General features: G+C 49.4%; 7 protein-coding genes across 7 annotated transcripts; 3 read left to right on the forward strand and 4 right to left on the reverse strand.

The window, feature by feature from the left end:
* Positions 1-257: 257 nt before the first annotated feature.
* Positions 258-1,845, reverse strand: BO88DRAFT_207142 (amino acid transporter). The gene is made up of 2 exons (XM_025701901.1): positions 387-1,845; positions 258-331 (listed from the first exon to the last, which is right to left on the reverse strand). The coding sequence occupies exons 1-2, from the start codon at positions 1,749-1,751 to the stop codon at positions 272-274; spliced, it is 1,425 nt and encodes a 474-aa protein (XP_025565955.1). The 5' UTR covers positions 1,752-1,845; the 3' UTR covers positions 258-271.
* Positions 1,846-5,686: 3,841 nt separating this feature from the next.
* Positions 5,687-6,592, forward strand: BO88DRAFT_423007 (class I SAM-dependent methyltransferase; the record flags this gene model as incomplete). The annotated part of the gene is made up of 1 exon (XM_025708613.1): positions 5,687-6,592. The coding sequence occupies one exon, from the start codon at positions 5,687-5,689 to the stop codon at positions 6,590-6,592; it is 906 nt and encodes a 301-aa protein (XP_025565956.1).
* Positions 6,593-7,159: 567 nt separating this feature from the next.
* On the forward strand, positions 7,160-8,083 carry BO88DRAFT_476661 (alpha/beta fold hydrolase; the record flags this gene model as incomplete). Its single annotated transcript, XM_025711940.1, has 1 exon — positions 7,160-8,083. The coding sequence occupies one exon, from the start codon at positions 7,160-7,162 to the stop codon at positions 8,081-8,083; it is 924 nt and encodes a 307-aa protein (XP_025565957.1).
* A 5,349-nt stretch (positions 8,084-13,432) lies between these two features.
* Positions 13,433-14,253, reverse strand: BO88DRAFT_402421 (uncharacterized protein). Its single transcript, XM_025706099.1, has 2 exons — positions 14,151-14,253; positions 13,433-14,072 (listed from the first exon to the last, which is right to left on the reverse strand). The coding sequence occupies exons 1-2, from the start codon at positions 14,223-14,225 to the stop codon at positions 13,794-13,796; spliced, it is 354 nt and encodes a 117-aa protein (XP_025565958.1). The 5' UTR covers positions 14,226-14,253; the 3' UTR covers positions 13,433-13,793.
* Positions 14,254-14,526: 273 nt separating this feature from the next.
* On the reverse strand, positions 14,527-14,802 carry BO88DRAFT_402422 (uncharacterized protein). Its single transcript, XM_025706100.1, has one exon. It carries the CDS (start codon positions 14,766-14,768, stop codon positions 14,568-14,570), a length of 201 nt encoding a protein of 66 aa, XP_025565959.1. The 5' UTR covers positions 14,769-14,802; the 3' UTR covers positions 14,527-14,567.
* A 376-nt stretch (positions 14,803-15,178) lies between these two features.
* On the forward strand, positions 15,179-16,283 carry BO88DRAFT_402424 (histidine phosphatase family protein). The gene is made up of 4 exons (XM_025706101.1): positions 15,179-15,385; positions 15,442-15,820; positions 15,884-16,093; positions 16,143-16,283. Exons 1-4 carry the CDS (start codon positions 15,337-15,339, stop codon positions 16,207-16,209), a joined length of 705 nt encoding a protein of 234 aa, XP_025565960.1. The 5' UTR covers positions 15,179-15,336; the 3' UTR covers positions 16,210-16,283.
* Positions 16,284-17,874: 1,591 nt separating this feature from the next.
* Positions 17,875-18,522, reverse strand: BO88DRAFT_207177 (uncharacterized protein). Its single transcript, XM_025701902.1, has one exon. It carries the CDS (start codon positions 18,438-18,440, stop codon positions 18,081-18,083), a length of 360 nt encoding a protein of 119 aa, XP_025565961.1. The 5' UTR covers positions 18,441-18,522; the 3' UTR covers positions 17,875-18,080.
* Positions 18,523-18,526: the final 4 nt, after the last annotated feature.

Genomic DNA, 18,526 nt, shown 5'->3' on the forward strand with positions numbered 1-18,526 from the left:
AAGTGACAAAAGTCAACACAAAGAATCTCAGAGTAAAGGCTGTCCTGTCCTCTGCATCCCGATTCAACAGAGCTCAATATATGTACAGGCAGCTAATATACAGCAATTTTCTTTTCCAACAATGCAAAGCCAGTTTGGCGGTTATCATGTCTTCGTGAGATATGACAAGTTAGACATTCCAGATGGCATGGGAATCATCAAGCCGAATGGCTCGGTACAAAGGTCTATTAACATGTGCGGGTAATATATAATGATGAATGAAACAAAGCTTTTATGAAACATCACCACAAGTGAAAGGGCTGTGGACATCACCTTCACGGTAATTAAGTCGCTGTTCGATATGATTAATAAAAAGTTAGTTGAGGGGTGGGGGGCAGAAAACTTACTATATCCTGAATACTCGAGTAAAGACCACCAACAAGAACAATAAGACCAAAGATAAAGACAAACAGATTCACCAGACTGGTCAACAGGTTCTCCTTGGAGTACCATGGCCCCTTGCGGATGAGGACATACCACATGATCGGGGGAAGGTAGAAAGAGAAACCAGAGGTGAACAATGCTGATGTGATGGAGAGAAGATCATCGAAGAACGGGATAGCCTCTGCGATGACCCACGAGATGATGGTCAAGACAGTGATAACTATAAGCCACGTGATCCAACCCTTAGGCGTGTTGATGTACTTGGTCACACTGTTGGCATAGATCCGGCCGTGAATCAACCGCCCAGCCACAATGGTGCAGATAGCGCCCGAAATGAAGATGACCGGAAGGGCAATGCCAAAGGCGACCTTGCTAACGAGTGTCCCAGCTGAAAGCAAGGCAGGAGACTGGACATCGGTGCCCACGAAGGCGTAGATAGTGGCGCCCGTGACAGTGTAGATGACGATCTGAAGGATGCCAAGGGACCAGATGGATTTGGTGAATTCCCTAGGGGTATGCATCTCGTCCATGAACGAAAAGAGACAGCTGGCAAAGGTGTACGCAAAGACAATATTACTGATCGCGATGAATCCATCTGAGAAAGTAGGATCGCCTTGAGGAGTGGCCGACCAGTCCACGGCTGCCAAGCCTCCGGTGGAATCAGTACCCCGGATGCCAGTAGCGATGATAGTGATGCCAATGGCTGCCACGATCGAAACGAAATCCACGTAGCCGAGCCAGGCCATATCGGCAAAAGAGGATGGGATGGAGAGCAAGAGAAGAATCACCGCGGACACCACGCTCCAGACAACGGAGCAGATGCCGCTAGACGTGATATGGCGAAGGGCAATGGTGCCGGTTAAGCAATTGGAACCCGTCAGGAAGATCAGCTGAAGGATCAACATGAAGGTGAATAGTTCCCGACCCCAGGTACCCATCAGCAAGGCACCCGCATCACCATAATCCCGAACAGCCGGGAAGGCGAGCTTCACCTGCCCAATCACGTACGAGGTGTAGATGGCTATCAAGCCAATACCGACACAGCAGATAACGCCAGCCACCATGCCGAGAGATGCGAACGCGGAAGGAATAGATAACGATCCTAGGCCAATGGCCTCCACAATGAGCATGACCGTTAGACCCTTCCAGCCGAGGCGATGATACTTGGCTTCTCCAGCCTCGATAATCTGCTGTTCCCCATCGTCCACAGCGTCGGGCAGCTTGCCATCAACCCAGGCGTTCAGCTTTGCGGGGAGTGGCTCCTTGTTGGACTTACTGCTCCCATTGCCGGGAAGGTTGGCCTCTAAATTGCCAATTGAAGACTCCATAGTGAGCTGAGCCGTTCCGAGCTTGTACTGGACGCAAGACAGGGGAAGCAGCAACACATGAATAATCAAATCAAAGCTTGAATTTTTGTGGTGACTGTAATTCGCACCTCCCAGACATTGACATCGAGTTTTCACCGTCCTTTACCGCGGGGTATTGCTGTCCGAAACCTGATTACTCCCCGCCGTTGCATCAGTCACCATTGAGGCCCGCTGATTGGGTGGGGAGCGGGAATCATACCATCTGGGTCCAACATGGGCCAATTATGGGTTGGCGGGAAACTCACGCGTATTCCGCTTTCAACCCTTCCGCGAAGAGTTTTCCTGCGGAAAACTGTGAAATTTTTGCACTGGTGGGTTCGAATTGACGTAGTTGCACGATCTGTCTGTCTCCTCCACAGTAACCACTTCATAACCGCCCGTGAGTTTCGGATTTTCATGCCAAATCTCACTTCAGACGTTAACATTATTACAGTAAATGTAGCTTTGGCTTCCGCATCAATCACATGGAAGCTCAGTCAATAGTGTTTGGCTTGTCCAATCTTATGACTCTGTGCGACGGGCGATAAATTATATTCCGTCGGAATCCGGACCTGATTGGCGGCCTCCGATCTCGAAATGCCAATCCGATTTTAGAAGTCTTGGCGCCGCAAGGGATGTTCGTTTGCAGCCTCAAGCCATGTGGGCGCCACCCACCCCAAGCTGTCCACCTGACCTGTCTTATCTGATCCGGGGGGTGGTCTATATGGGGCATTCTACGTATTGAAATTCGGGGAGTATTATTGGAGTGCGACATTAGGATTTCTGCCAACATACAATCAATCCTGTACTACAAGTGCTGCTGAAGCGACTGTTGTATTGACTTTTCTTTCATAAACCGCGATAGTATAAAGGGTCGTGTATCCTTTACCAAAACCCTCTATTACAGCCCGAAAACCCCCACATCTCAGAGCTAGTAAAAGGTGGCAATGGGCGACAAGGGCTTCGTTCTTCAAATAGAAAGAGAACGTTGGGCTACTAGTTATGAGAAATCGGAATCACTAACAGTGATAGCCGACGTTCGAGCGAGTCCTTTGCTCTGGTACAGGCTTGGTGACAAAGTCGGCTCCAGCACCTTCCAAGAAGGCGATCTCATCGTCATTCTTGCCTTTCATCCCACGCATGTAATGATCAACCCCCACATTCGGCGCCTATCACTACCTCAAAGTGATCGGTACTGATGTCTGGCTCCTGCGTTATATCGCCCTGCTTAAGCTTATTTATATACTTGGTATGACGTGCCAGTGAAGACGCAATATCAAAGGCCTTTAAAATTTGTCTATCGTTCCATTCTACCCTTTCATGCTGATGTAACTTTTTGGTAAACTCTTCGACGCTGATTATTACGATCGTCAGAGCTGGTTTTCCTGTCACCTCGCTCCGTTCTTTTTCGATCAACTCCAGTCGATCTAAGACTATTTTCCAGATTCTCTTTCTCCGTTTCAGGGACAATAAGGGATAGTATAAACTGATACGAATGTGAGATTTGAAGGCGTCATTGATGTGTGTAAGATCTGCAAAGCTGGGCAGATGCGATTGAATCCTCTTGCCCCTTCTCTACCGTGTCCTTCAGTGATAGAATAAATTTTTGGACGTACAATCACTTTGTTTCACATTCCTAAAGCTTGTCCTACAGTCTTTCCTTGGCAAACAAAAATCTTATGTGATTGCCGCCATGGAGGAAAAAGGTCTGGCTTGAGGACCTCATACTGTGATCGAGATGCTGTATCGTATCAGTCAGGGCGATGGATTTCAGGCTATTCTGAGAGTCCTTATCACTATCCAGACTGCCAGGACATGCATTGAACGAACGCGTACACTTAGAAATGGGCTTTTGCTGCAACGTGGTGAATGCCGTGGTGTTATGGCGCCAAAATGGGGAATGATGGTATTTACATGGAAGTCTGGCAGTATTCTTTAGACAAAAGGAGCTGTACCGACAGCAACAAGATCCGGAGGAAGAGGAATAATGAGCCGAATTGGACCAGCCTCAAGTTGAAGCATTGTAGAACTTTAAAATCTTTATGGCTATGATCGGCGTTCAAGAGCTGTGAATTATTGAACTATCCAATGAATGAATGTAATAATGCTTGATTTCAAAATCAGTCTCCCGGTGTCAAAATTTAGCCATGATTTCACAAGCATACTACTCGGAAGATTGTCGCACATCGCTGGAAATGGGGAGGCGGAGTCTACCACCAAACGGGCCCGGTCAGGAAATGAGAAACGTCTCCATCAATCCGGCAATCCAGCTTTGAGTCCCATAAGCCATTCTTTTATTCTTTTCTCCCCACTTTGTCGTAGCTTCTTGGCTGCTAGGTCTAAGCGCCCCTCTAGCAGGGATTCGTACAGGGCGGCGGGCAGATAATCCAATCATGCATGTGCTGCTTGCCGGGTTCCCCTCACCACGCCTCACTTATCTATCGTCTTGATGTTGATGCTTCCTCCCACTAAGTATCTAGTAATTGTGGATTTTTTTTTACGCTAGTTACTACTACCCACTGGGTTATACCCTCCTAAAACCAAAGATGGTAAAGACGAACAAACGGAAAGTACCTACTAGCGGCTGCTATATCATACGGCACACTTCAGTCATTATATTTTCGACCCAATATCTCAAGGTTGAAAGACTTTTAGGTTCGGGCCCTCATTCCTTCGAACTGTGGACCTGGAATGCGGTGGAGAATATGGTAAGGCACCTGGTTATTGCTGGAGGGGCTGACACCACGCACGGACTTTGTCGATTGCTTTTCTGAAGAACAATGGCATAATAGCAACCCCACCTTCGTAAGTCTCCTGTAAGCTAGCGGGGGGTAGTACTATACACAGCTTCGGATGTTGACTTGGGATGGTGTGATGAGCATCACTGAGTGCGGTGGAGTGTCTTGATAAGATCCAACGAGACTCGGGTCTGGCGGCTTCACCCATCCATTCTTCGCTCGATTGTACGTCCACCCCTCCCGCACCCCCCTTCTTTCCTCACACCCTCAAGCTATGATCCTTTGTTTGTGATTGATTCATACACTGATTTTGGCTTGGTCACCTGCAGCTCTTCTCGTATTTGATGCTGTGTGTATACGCTCTGTGCTATGCTATCATTTAAATGCTGTTAGCTTTTGCCAAACTCTAGTTCGGCTGGCTATGTCGCCTCTGCGCTTTATTTTATGCGCTCATATGTGGGTAATGGTGCTCGAGAGTATCTCAGGTTGCCATGGGCAAGATACCCCGGCTTGCTGAATAGTTCTGTATAGTATATCTGAGTAGACAGCGCCATCAGATTATTCTGTAGTTCTCCAATTCACACCAAAATTGTAGTATCAAGTCATAGCTATGTATATGTACAGCATCAGTGCCAAGTTTATCACATCCCTAATTGCCCAATCACACTTAAGTGTATTTTCTTACCCGCAGGCCGCGCCGACCCCTCATCTAAGTGGGGATGGTCTCTTTGTCGCGGAGTGCCCTATGAACTATTGACACGCTGGCCTGCATCGTCGGCTGTCAAAAGAGGGGCGGGAACCGGGAGTATAAGGACAATTCCAACTGGATGAGCTCCATATCAGGAATTGTGCTCTCGGGCGTAACTGAGTCATGATGCCTGTCATGTCGGCTTCTAAGTCGACCTCGAACGGCCGGTGCAGGGGTCAGTGAGCGGTGTGCAACAAATTAGAGATTAGCATACACCGGTCAGTTTTAGGCTATATCGTATAAGCAACTATCTGGCTAAGGATTAGTACGCCCTTCTTACACTCCCCAGTAAAGGGCAAATGATGCGTCTCCTCATGAGCTTGGAAGTGTGTTAGGGTATCAACACAGAAATATTTAAGGATGAGCATGCGCCATACTGAACACGTTCTTCTTTCCATCCCAAAAAACTCTCCTCCTTGCACTTGGCCAAAATGACCGTCACTTCCCATATCGAAAACTACAACCAGTACACATACTGGACTTCTCCAGACCGGAACTTCCGATCCTCTGCCCGCTTGCACCTTCAGCACTTCCTCTACCAGAACACCCTTGGCTACCTCCTAGAGCCCGCCATCGAGAAGGCCGTAACCGCCGCCCAGCAGCCTCTGAAAATTGCTGACCTTGGCTGCGGCAACGGCATCTGGCTTACACAGCTGCACGGCGAGTTATCAAAGAAAAACATCACTGCCCAGCTTGACGGCTTCGACATCAATCCAATCCACTTCCCGGCGCCCGCCTACCTGCCCCCCTCGGTCTCGCTGCAGCAGCTAGACATCCTCGCCAATCCCCTCCCCGCTCACCTTCTCGGCACCTACGATGTAGTGCACATCCGCTCCTTTGGTAGCACTGTCTCAGGCACCGATCTTCTCATTCCCACCATATCCGTGGCCTCGTCACTCTTGAAGCCCGGTGGCTACTTGCAGTGGGAAGAAAATCGCGGCGACATATTCCTCGTCGAGGCACCAAATTCCAAGATCCCGACTGCAGCTTGCGAAGGCGTCATGCAGGTGCTTAAGGGCGGTCTTAAAGCCAAGGGCATCAGCTACGCCTGGATAGACGAGCTCGATACCCCCCTAACGGAATTCGGGTTCCAGAATGTACGCCTTCTCAAACAAGATAAACGCAAGATTGACTATAAGGCTTGGACTGATGTGTACCTCTTGATTTTGGAGGACCTGACTCCTTTGTTTCCACCCAAGGCTGATGCTCCAACTGCACCTCTGTCCCGTGAGGCTTGGCTTAATATGTTTTCTGCTGCGGTTAAGGAGACTGAGGAGGGCGTTGTCTTTCATCAAAACCGGATTATGACGGTTGTGGGTCAGAAGCCGCTTTCATAAACTTCGGTTCGTGTTCTCGATAAGATATTCTGCATCTAGGCTCAATATCTGGTTGTGTCAGATTGACTTTGCCGATTTTATCTATCTTTTATGGCTATAATAATCAATACGTTACTCGTGATGTTGTTGATGACCTCCCTCTCTGAAGCGAGGTAGCTTATAGGAGTCCACAATGTAGAGGGTTCTTTAGCTCGTGAGGAGTTGATCTTGTCCTGTTATCTCAGGCTCGTTATGGAATTGTATCTGCCAATACCTCTGTCACAAGACGTAATAGATACAGGCAGTCTAAAAATGAACACATTTTTGAGAGACGATGAATCTCAGGCTACATATCGATACGGAAATTATAGTATCTTTGAAGCATCATCCTACAAGCTCAAGGGGGCCTATCGGGCCATCAACTCGGCTAGTCAATCACTAGCCCTTCAATTGAATGACTCACTAGGTAAGCACTACCTAACTATATAACTATACTCTAGCGCTGAACCCCATTCCCCATCATCTCTTTCGACTCTCATCATCCCTCCCAAAACATCATCTCTAATTTTCTTTGCCTGTCACCACACCATGGACTACTTCAACCAAACAGCCAACATCGGCACCCACACCCTCAGCTACGCCCTCCGCGGCCCACCCCGCCAACCCAACACTCCCCTCGTAATAATTTTAACCGGAATTACCAGCAGCGCTTTAGAATGGAGCGCCGTATGCCGTCACCTCTCCACCGACGCATCCATCCTCCTCTACGAGCGATCCGGATACGGCCGCAGCGAGCCATCCCCAAACCCACCCGACTCTCTTACCATCATTAACGAGCTCTGCCAACTACTTGACGCCGCAGTTTTAGCCCCGCCATACCTCGTCATCGGACACTCCTGGGGTGGTATCCTGGCGCGGGAATTCCTCGCCGCCCGACCAGACGATATCTGCGGCATGGTGCTCGTAGATCCAGTTCAGGAGCGTATGATAATGGAAACGTGGCCGGATCCGAGCATTGCTGCTGTTACCGATGGGTTGGATTACATGGATGTTGTTGGGTTGGTGCGCGATCGTGTGTTGACAGATGAAGAATGGGACGATTTGATGGCGGAGGAAAATAGTGAAAAGCATGCGAAACAGGCGACACTAGAAATGCCCTTTTTACAAGTCAGTCGAGGTGTACTGGCAGAGAAGGGGCAACTTGTGCCTGGGAAAGATGTTATGAGGGGAAAGCCGTTGAGTGTGCTGGGAGGAAATTCAAAGAGGGATCATGAGCTGTTGTATGAGGCTGGTGTGGCCAAGGGGGGAGGTACGGATGCGCAGCGGGAGAGGTTCAGGGAGTGTCTGGCGAGGTGGGAGAGGTGTGAGGAGGAATTTCATCGAGAGTTGTTGAATTTGTCGAGCATTGCGCGGTATTCGGTGACGAAGCGGAGTGGGCATAATATCCAGCTGACAGAGCCGGAATTGATTGCCGATGAGGTTCGTTGGGTGTTGAAGATGATTCGTGAATGATGTGGTAGGCATTTTGTTTCCACTTGGGGGGACCCAGCTGGTAGAAAGATATAGGATATAGCGGTTGTCTTCTCTGAGCGCAAGTACTCGGTATAGTGTCTTTGACGCAAAGAATATGGAAAGTTCACGATCAATCCCATGGGAACTGGCAATGACGCGCGTCAGTATAAGCCAACGGTGGTGACGATGATACTATGAGATACCATGTTGCTGCCGATGACAGGCTCAAGCAACTTACATGGAGCTTCGACTGCAGGCTTTGCGAAATTTCGTCACAATGAACTAGACATTTATAGAAGCAGCCAATCTGGCAGAAGAGTGCACTCATGCTGATCCGTTGCTCGAGAATTCCTGGAGGAGTGAAGCGTCCAATCTGCAGCAATTCATGTTGGATCAGGTACGATAAATTGTTGAGGCATTCACTGCAGCCAGGCAGCTGTCAGCTGATCCTTCGCCTCTTCTTCCTGCGTGGCCTCCGACCACCACCTCAACCAATCAACCACCCAGCCCCTTGAGATCTTGATAGATCAAATCCATATATCTTTGACCCTTCGTCTTGACATAAATCTCTTCAACGATCTGATCAAGTGAGCCACTGACAGGTTAGTCTACATGGATACTGTTGGCCTGAAGTGAGAAATTGGAAATTACTTTTGACATAAGCTGTCGAGGGTTTGTACATTCAGTAAAGGACTTTCGAAAAACTGAAGAAAGAAAAGCTATCTACAACAACGGAATAAGGCCACTTTATTATCACGGTGGCCGATCATACATCCGGTAAGTCTCTTTCACCTCTTCCAGCTCCTGTTGTCAACTTCTTAATCTATCTCAAACCTTCCCGGGAGCCCTTCAGCTCGTTTCTACTAACTTCGTTGGCAGGTTCCATCTTTGGAATAGATATCCGGTTCTCGAAGCGGTTCGTGTCACGTGACAAAGCATGGGAGGCCAAGTGTGTTGACCGATGAGGAAGAAAAAAGAAGGGGGGACTGAGGTACACGCAGACGGGCCATCTGGTGTCCTCGACGTGCAGAGGAAGAAGAAGAACTCATGGCGGGAGGGGGGAAGAGAAGAGAGAAACAAGACAGATAAAACAACGGACAAAGTAAAGCTTGTGGTGGAGGGGAGAGAACACAAACAAGCAACGCTGAACGAAAAAGTGGTATGAGGAGGAGAAAAAGAAGAAGAGAGGATCTCAGAGGGAAGGCTGGAGCACAGACGGGCCATCTGGTGTCCATGATGAATAGAAGAAGATTCCATGTTCGGGAGGAAGGAGGGGAAAGAGAAAAGCAAGGCAGGTAAAACAAGGGACAAAGTAAAGCTTATGGTGATGCTGTGGTGGAGGTAGGATGACACAAACGAGCAACGCTGAGCCAAAGAGTGGTATGAGGAGAAAGAAAGAGATGACTTCTAGAAAGGAAGCTGGGATACTCGCAGACGGGCCAACTGGTGTCCTTGGCGAACAGAAGAAGAGGCATGCTGGGGATAGGGAGGCAAGCGGGGCATATACATCATAAGAACAAACGCGGGACAGCAAAACAGCGCGTTCCTCAGTCTGCAGAGGGGCCATCTGGTGTCCTCGACGAACAGAGGAAGACGAATTCATGGTATTGGGGGAAGGGAGGAAGAAGAGAGGAGTTCTCAGAGGGAAGGCTGGAGCGCAGACGGGCCATCTGGTGTCCTCGACGAGCAGAGGAACAAGGATCCATATCGGCGGGAGGGAGGCAGAGAGAACAGCAGGACAGGTAAATCAAGACGATAAGATGATGGTATAAGTGGGATGGACAGAATCGGTAGTGTTATGAGGAGGGGGAAAAGAAGAAGATGAGGAATTCTCAGAGAGAAGGCTGAGGTATACACTGACGGGCCATCTGATGTCCTCCACGAACAGAGGAAAAGGATGTGGGGGAGGGGGCAACAAGACAGAGAATTAAGGCAATATAAGCAAAGAGACAAAGTGATAGATGTGAAAAGGCAGGGGCAGCAGCAAACCGACAGCGCAGAACCACAGACTGAGGAACGCGCAAACGGGTCATATGGGGTCCTCCACGAGAAGGAGGCAAAGAGGTAAAGAACCAAGGCAAGGTGATAGCGATAAATGTGTGTAAGAGCATCAACGTGGCATGAACCACAAGTAGTATGAGGAGAAAGCGAAAAGAGCACTTGAGAGAGCAAGAAAAAGAGATAGCCCTGAGAAGTCTGGGGAGATTGCACAAAAGAGCGGAGTGTAGAGAAAGAAGGAGGAATATTATGAAGTTTAAGGAGAGTCTGCAACTCTTCCCCAACCTTGCTCCTCCTCCCAGCGGTCAGAAGGATTTTATCATGTCCTTTGATTCCTTCTTCCCATCCCTGTCTCGTTATTCTTTATTCGGTGACGAGGAGCAGTGGGCATGATATTCAGCCGACAGAGCCGAATTTAATCGCGGACGAGGTTCCCGGGGCTCTGGGGGTTCTGAGATGATTCGGAGATATTATGAGGAGACGCATATAGTTTCTAGCTGGTATAAATAGAGCCTGTCAGGTCCTGGGTAATCAGCTTGTGTATGTGTTCTTTGCGCTGAATGTATATGCTCGACATGGTATCTTCTGCGCAAAGACGTAAGAACACTTCATTCAATCACCTGCACCACCGGTATCTCGAGTCACCCGAGAATATACCAAAAATCATCAAATAATTGGGCAAACATGTCGTACTTAGAGAGAACCGTATGTGTATTTGTCGAAGCACTAACCGCTAGACCAAAAACGATGTATCGCACTAGTCAGCCAGGCGACGGAGATCTATCTGATCTTAAGGGGATGATTGTATGTTGAGGTTTGGAAGAGGCGGCGAGGGACAGCTGGAATGAAGGTCTCAGCAGAATATAAAGCATGACTGCACATTGAGAACTTACTCCACGCCTCGGCATGAGGATGTTAAAGATTATACCGTACTTGATGCCGCAATTCTTGCTGATAGCAATGCTATGCAACCTGTGTGGAGCTTTGACTACGAAAAAATGGAAAATGTGTCACGGGTGTACTACTAGTAAGCCATGGAAGGAGCGTTCATGCTAATCCATCACGTACCATCTCTAAAAGGAGCGAAACACTCAGTTTGCGGATATTCACTAGATTTGAATTTTTATATTTTTTCTTCTTCCAGCATTGTGATGAAGAAAGCTAACTAGAAAACAAACTAAACCATCAAGTAACCCACCAATAGCCCTGCGAGCGATCCAAGCGAACCCCCCACCAAGAAGCTCCATCACCACCGTGAACCGGCGATCAAGTACGAGTTCCTTGCAAGCCAGCATCGGCATATACTCTTTCTGCAGATACATTGGACAGATCTCCCTTCCATAAACAACCCTCACTTCAGTATCATAAAGAACTTCTTCTTTCAATCAGATCAGCGCCCAAAATCATGTGTCTGATTCCACACGGGTAATACGCTAGAGTCGCTGCACATTGTGCGCATCGTCACGATCCTCTATAACTATTTTTCCTTGGAGTAGAGCTCATCAGCCGTGAAACGAAACATGTGGAGGACCTCCGACGTTCCACCGCCGGCCAGCTTTGCCGCATTGCCGAGGTGGTCGAAGTAGGATGGAATTTCTAGCATCGGTTTGCCTTGACAGAGGTCTTCGTTGGTGCTAACCCCACCTCCGTGGGTGAAATAGATGCGGGTATGGGAATGATCCAGGATCGACCGTTGCGGTTCAAAGGAAGAAATATCCAATTGGCGTGTCCTCCGTCAAGAATTTTCCCAATGTTGATTGTTTTTTCTTGGATAGTGCAAGGTTTTGCTGCGTCGAACAACTTCCGTCCGCTCTTACCCACTGACCAAATTAGGCCGTCGACAACGCCTTCTTTCATGGCGTGGACGAGACCTTTAATAATCTTCCGAGCATCTGCATGAACAAGAATAGTATGCGTCCCCAAGGCGATAAAAATGGTCTTCAGGTGGCGGTCAGGGAACTTCTGGTGGAGGAGGTCCAATGGAGGGTACTCATCTGCTTATGTTGGTCCGACTGCTGCGACCAAGAGGGAAGGTCTTTGGTCACTTCCAGACCGAATGAAAAGTTGACTGGAAGTAGATAATCAGGTTTATTCGGCGTTAGCTAATCAGATCCGATTATTTGCGCATAGCTTTGGTCCAGTTCGTTAGTTTCACCACTTTGGAGCAAGGCTCGCACGACTACAGGTTCTTTGCTGATGCGCGACTACATTGATGCATTCTTCGAAGTTAAGAGTATATCAAATTGGAAGCCTGGAAGTCGGGCATGTATATGACCACGGTACCATCAAGTAGGGCATCTGCGGCCAGCCAATAACAATGGGCACCTTGTACTCCATTCGGGCGTTCTTGACCGCGTTGACGAAGAATTCAGCTACCAGTATCTCCGCTCGTGTGGCAGGGTCAATTCTGATATTCTTCAGTCCGTGGTAAGTCTGCGTCCAGGGAGTATAGAAGGAGTAGTTGGACTCCATAACATCCCCAAGAACTCTGGCCAGGTCGCAGGGCCGACTGCGTTTGTAGTGCACATCGAGTTGTTCCTCTGTCGGCCCAGGGGTCCCGGGAGATGCGTCAACACACTTGGGAGGTTGCTGGCCTATTCCCCTTTACTATTGACCGTTGCGAAGTCGACTACATGCCATTGGGGCCAGGCTTTTCCCCACTTTTCGAACGGAGGCTGCAACAAGTGGTTGGTATTCAATTGAATTCTCCAAAGCCAAGCACCACGCAAATCTCGCTTGTAATATTTCAGGTAACACCTTCATCAGAGTAGATGTTCCAATTTGAGCGCTCACTAAGTTTCCTTCATATCGTCTTGCGTAGCGTAGCAATTTCGTTTGGGGATATCGTCGAACCATAGTCACAAATGTGCTGACCGCGAGAAATACGACGAGGAATAGCCCGGCGTTTGCGTTGGACGCTGAAGTTGATGAGTAGGTGATAAAGATAGACGAGTGGTCGAAAATATTTGTGGAAACCGATAGGGGGCTCTAGAATCACTAAATAATTAGCGAGGCTGATTCTCAAGATTGTTCAGGGGCAGTCGAGGATAGCAAGACATGGCAGAAGCATGCCACTATCTAACCAGCGGGTAGCCCTCAGACGAAAGCGAATAACGTCTCCCTCCCATCTGGTATAAGCTAATCCAAGCGACTCCTGAAACGCCCTGCAGTCGAATATAGACCTGGGTATGAGCATATTGAGTAAGATATGTTCCTGTTTGAGCCACGTGGGCGACGGAGGAAGGAACTCGCCGCTGATGGTAGTCTCGATCACTTAGTAACAGAAGATTACTAAAACCTTCACATAAATGAAGGATAGGATGCATGGGTATAGGTTACCTGTCCAGCAATCTGGGGAGCATTCTGATATTGGTGTGGGCAGAGGTAGGCCGATAGCGATGGCGTGCAGAAAACAACGCAGATCGGAGAGACTCTTCTAGTATGAAGACAAAACTCTGCTTCATTCTTCAAGATATTCCTAGACAAACTTCCACCAGCATACTGATGAGAACTACTCCAGCATTAATGCATATCTCTTACATCTACTCTTTACCGGCACTGAAACAGGCAGCGTATAAAATGGAAGTTCACAAACCAACGAAGCTCCTCTCTACTAAATCCCACTCCGTCCTGATTGTACAATAACAACCCAAGGGTCATTCCTCCAGTATATACGCTTATATACTTCTCTGAAATGAAGAAAGAGTACCCATCATTTCCGTCTCGATGCCGCCTTGGCTATGACTATCCCCAGTATCATCATACACACAAACATGACCACAAATACCATGGCTACTATCCGACAGCAGTCTGCATGAGCTTGTCGTCTTTCTCGCCGATTGATAATCCGCTCACACACTTCGCAATGTGAGTGCTCTTGAGGGGTAGCGCCCGGAATCAAGGACGTGGTAGGCCCGTCGCCATGATCATGCTCATGGAACGGTGGGAGTTGGATTTCGGGGTCATCGATGGCTTGAGTGAGAGTGGAGTACTGTGTGTTCGTGACATATTAGTATACTATACTTTATCACTGAGTACCGGTCATCAAAAAGGCATTAGGAAAGTTTACGGTGTGATTGTGGCGGCTAGTGGACTCCGTTTCCTCATACGGAGGCGTTGGTTCGGTTGGTGGTGGAAGGCCCATTTTGAGTCGATTTGTGTTTCGTGGTAAAGTAAGAAGGGTTTGCTTGTTCTTTTTTCTCTGAGTTGTTGATCAACTTGATGAAATGTTATGGGAGTATTATCTACAATCCTGGGGAATGGTGCTGCCTGGGTCAGCCTTCTGTGTAACTAGGTGAGTGGGAAGGAAGGATTCGGGGCGCAGTGCATGTGCCATGCACAGCCACAGAGTCATAGTGCTGACTGTATGTGTGAGCCTCTAATTATAAAGAGTTCTATGCTGGGGGTCATATGCTACGTTCTTAATGTCATGGCACTCAAGTATACGGTCTGCTACATCGGACAGATGCTTGATAACTGACTGGCACTAATTGTCGGTATGCCATGGTCCACAGCTAGCAGTATCGCCTCTGAATGAGAAGATACGTACCAGTTGGAAATGGACGAGTAAACATAAATCATAGTATATCGTGTGAGCACAAATTATACTAGCATACATAACCCAAAGGTAAGCATCAGAATAAGAAGCAATAGGTGTCGTGTATCCAATTTCTTGTGAAATTGGCATGAGTAGTATGAAAGCATCAGGCACCAATATCTGCTGCCTTAAGACCTCAGGCCAGTAACGGCGGCTCCTCTGAGCACGTGCCTTCCAGCCCGCATCTGCCGAATGCCGATATGATATCAAACAAACGATAAGGCTCTTATCGCGAATGTCTGAATGTTATCAATTTGGTTTTTGCCCCCGCCACCCCACTTGTCTTGGAGAATAAATTACTAGAATCAAATGGCATTCAAATGCTAATAAGCTCGGGAAACTCTCATAGACAAACCAATAGACTGTCTGAAGACAGAACCTTCACCGGTATTCTATTCATGTGCAATGGCTGAACATCCCGCGTGATCGTGCAGTAAACCCTACGAAGGGAAATCTGACCCCAAACCCAATCTTAGCTCCGGTGAACCGCGAACCCACATCAAGAACATTACCTAAATAAAATTCTCTTTCTCCCCGCGTTCCCCTCGCTCAATCTGGCCATTCCCCCAGACCAGATACCACCACTACTACTACCCTGGTCATAGTCCATCTCCCCTTAGAACAATCCCAGTCCGTCAGCTACGTCATCACCAACACCATGCCCGACAAAGACGCCGGAACGCCCCGTGTTTTCCTCTACCGCCATGGTACCCCTCTATCCACTATCTATCAAAATTATGAGTCCCCACTAAGAATCCCACAGGAGAGACCGAATGGTCCAAAAGCGGCCGCTACACCGGCATCAGCGAAATTCAGCTAACTGACGACGGAGTGAAGCAAGTGACCGCTTCCGGCAAGATCCTCGTAGGAGCTGGTAAGCTTATTGACACAGCTAAACTGGCTCGTGTGTATGTGTCTCCGCGCCAAAGGGCAAAGCACACCTTTGACTTGGCCTTCGGGGAGACCGAGAAGCAGGGTCTGAAGGAAGCTGGCAAGGTGGAGGAGACGGAAAGGCTGGCCGAGTGGGGTTATGGCTTGTATGAGGGGATGTTGACCAAGGAGATTCGCGCGCTGAGGAAGGAGCATGGCCTCGATGGTGATAGGGCGTGGGATATCTGGAGGGATGGATGTGAGGAGGGAGAGTAAGTCATTCCTATAACCATGTTAGATCCGGTTCTTTTCTGTTGGAGAGGCTAACAGCTTAGATCACCTGCGGATGTTACAGCCCGGATTGATAGCCTGATCGAAGAGATCAGAGCTCTTCATCGGGGAAACATGCACGGAGAGGCGCCCGCCGATGTTGTTCTCATTGCGCATGGCCATACGCTCCGGGCGTTTACCAAGCGCTGGTTGGGCTATCCGATGGAGTTTCCGTTGTCCATGATGCTGGAACCTGGTGCTGTGGGAGTTCTTAGGTATGTTCTTGCCTGTTTTACATGAATGGATCGCTAATGGTGTCTGTAGCTACCAGCACCACAGCATTGACGAACCTGCTTTCTTGGTTGGATATGGATTTCCCTTGGAGAAATGATGCACTTGGAGACATCTGTTTCATATTGAAAGGTCGTATAGATGAATATATACCGGATTTACTAGACAATCTAGATTATTACACCACCAACCTAACGGCTCCGTCATCACAATTCAAGGTATTCGAGGAAAGAGCTACAGACACTCCTCCTTCAGCTTCATGATGTTCCTGCTTCCTTCCCTTCGGTGCTCTTTCCTCTACAATCTTCTCAGTCTACTATATCTTCTTCTCGTCCCCTTGATATCCTCTCTTCTTCCTTTTCTCCTCCCCATACCAGACTTGGTCCAGCCTTTTGTGCACCGTTTCTCTGTTGTTTTATCCGCCTTGCTTGTCTCTCCTCCCCCCTCCCAGCATGCAATCGTCTTCGTCTTCTCGTCGAGGACACCAGATGGCCCGTCTGCGTGTTCCTCAGTCCTCCCCCTCCTCTTCCTCCTCTGTCCCCCCCAGCGGTCAGAAGGATCCAGCACGTCCTTCTGTTCGTTCCGCTCCGTCTGTGCCCACCATGGTGAGCACGTCCTCTCGTTCTGGGGTGCCTGCCCCCACTGCCCCCAAGTACTTGCGTACAAGCAAGTACTTGTCCACTCCCTTCCCTGTGGCTCCTCGGACCACGTCCTCTCATTCTTCTATTCCCACCCTCGTCTCTCGTTCCTCCATTCCCACCCCTGCCCCTCGTTCCCCTGTGGCTAAGGCCACGTCCGTTCCCTCTCCCCGTCCCCTTTCCGCGGGTGCGTCGTTCCTGAAAAGGTTCGACGAGAAACACCCAACTTCCACTCGTTCTATCCCCGTCCCTGTCGCTCGTTCCCCTGTGGCTCCTCGGACCACGTCCTCTCCTTCCGCCCCCCAAAAGACTAGTGCCAACGGCCATAGCGCCACTTCCCCTCGTTCTTCTCCTTCTGTGGCTCCTCGGACCACGTCCTCTCGTTCTCCTGTGGCTCCCAAGGCCACGTCCTCTCCCTCTTCCTCTTCCCTTTCCGCGGGTGCGTCGTTCCTGAAAAGGTTCGACGAGAAACACCCATCCACTCGTTCCCCCGTGGATCTTCGGACCACGTCCATTCCTTCTCCTGTGGCTCCTCGGACCACGTCCTCTCGTTCTTCCATCCCCGTCCCTGCCTCTCGTTCTTCTGTGGCTCCCAAGGCCACGTCCACTCGTTCTTCTGTGGCTCCTCGGACCACGTCCTCTCCTTCTGTGGCTCCTCGGACCACGTCCACTCCTTCTGGTAATAGTCGTCCGTCTCGCCTTCAGGCGTTGCGGGAGGCGTATTACCGATCCCGCGAGGCCAGGGCTCGATCCGATGCAGCCCTTGCGTCCACCGAGGATGGAGCAGCTTCGGCTGCGAAGTCCGCGGCTCGCAAGGGTAAGTCGGTGAAGAGTGTCCAGTTTAGCGAGGTCACCACAGTCATTACCGTTAGTCGGTGGATTATCAAAGCGCGCGATATCCACCGTTGCTGTTGGTACTAGTCTTTTTCCCCTTTCTTTTCTCCTTGTTGCAGGCTTTTCCTTGAACACTTTCGTTTTCCTGTATATTTTATTCTTGTATATCTATCCATTGCCCCCGACTTGGCTGTGCTGGAGCCAGGTCGGGGCCCTTTACTGCTAATGGCCAGGTCACAGGTCCGAGCGAGAGACGACATTGAACGCCATCCACGAATGATCGAGCCGGCGACAGATTCACCAACATCGATTCGTACCGGCTAACCCTCGGGTGCTTACGAGCCGCCGGCATTTCCGACCCCGCTGCGACACTAGTTTCCGGTACCCCGGGTGTCTGAGCAGAGGCATCTCCGAGAATGACAGAGGCAATCGACCTGATAGCGTTCAAGGTTGGCGGCGGATCTGGGCTTTGTGTGGGCAGCAAAGCTTGGTGAAGTTGTCATCCACGCTTACCGGGTATCGATCTGGCCGGCGGTTCAAAGGATGCCCGAGCGACGACATACACGGTCAGTATGTCAGCAGCTAGCCGGCGGGCAAGGGGTGTCGGTAGGGCCACGGTATCCCGGGGGCGCGACAGAGGCGGTCGATGGAATTTGGGTCGGAAACGGTTCGCGGGGGTTGTTCGTCGGGGGATCCGGGGGGCGGTGGTTTGGGGGGTTTCCTTTGTCTTTCCTTTGTCTTTGGCAATTGGCATTGGGCGTTCGTTTTTCATTTCATGTGTTAAGAATCTGTTGTATGTAATGCTTGCTTGCTGACTTGCCTGCTCGTCAGCTTGCTTGCTCCTTGCTTCTCTTTGCATGTGTTGAGACTCTATTGTACATAAAGCTGCTTTGCTTCTGGGCGGTTATTTCCTTGCATGTGTCGAGATTCTGGTGTATATAGTGC

The sequence above is a fragment of the Aspergillus vadensis genome (genome assembly GCF_003184925.1).
Source record: "Aspergillus vadensis CBS 113365 unplaced genomic scaffold BO88scaffold_4, whole genome shotgun sequence".
Lineage (NCBI taxonomy): Eukaryota > Fungi > Ascomycota > Eurotiomycetes > Eurotiales > Aspergillaceae > Aspergillus > Aspergillus vadensis.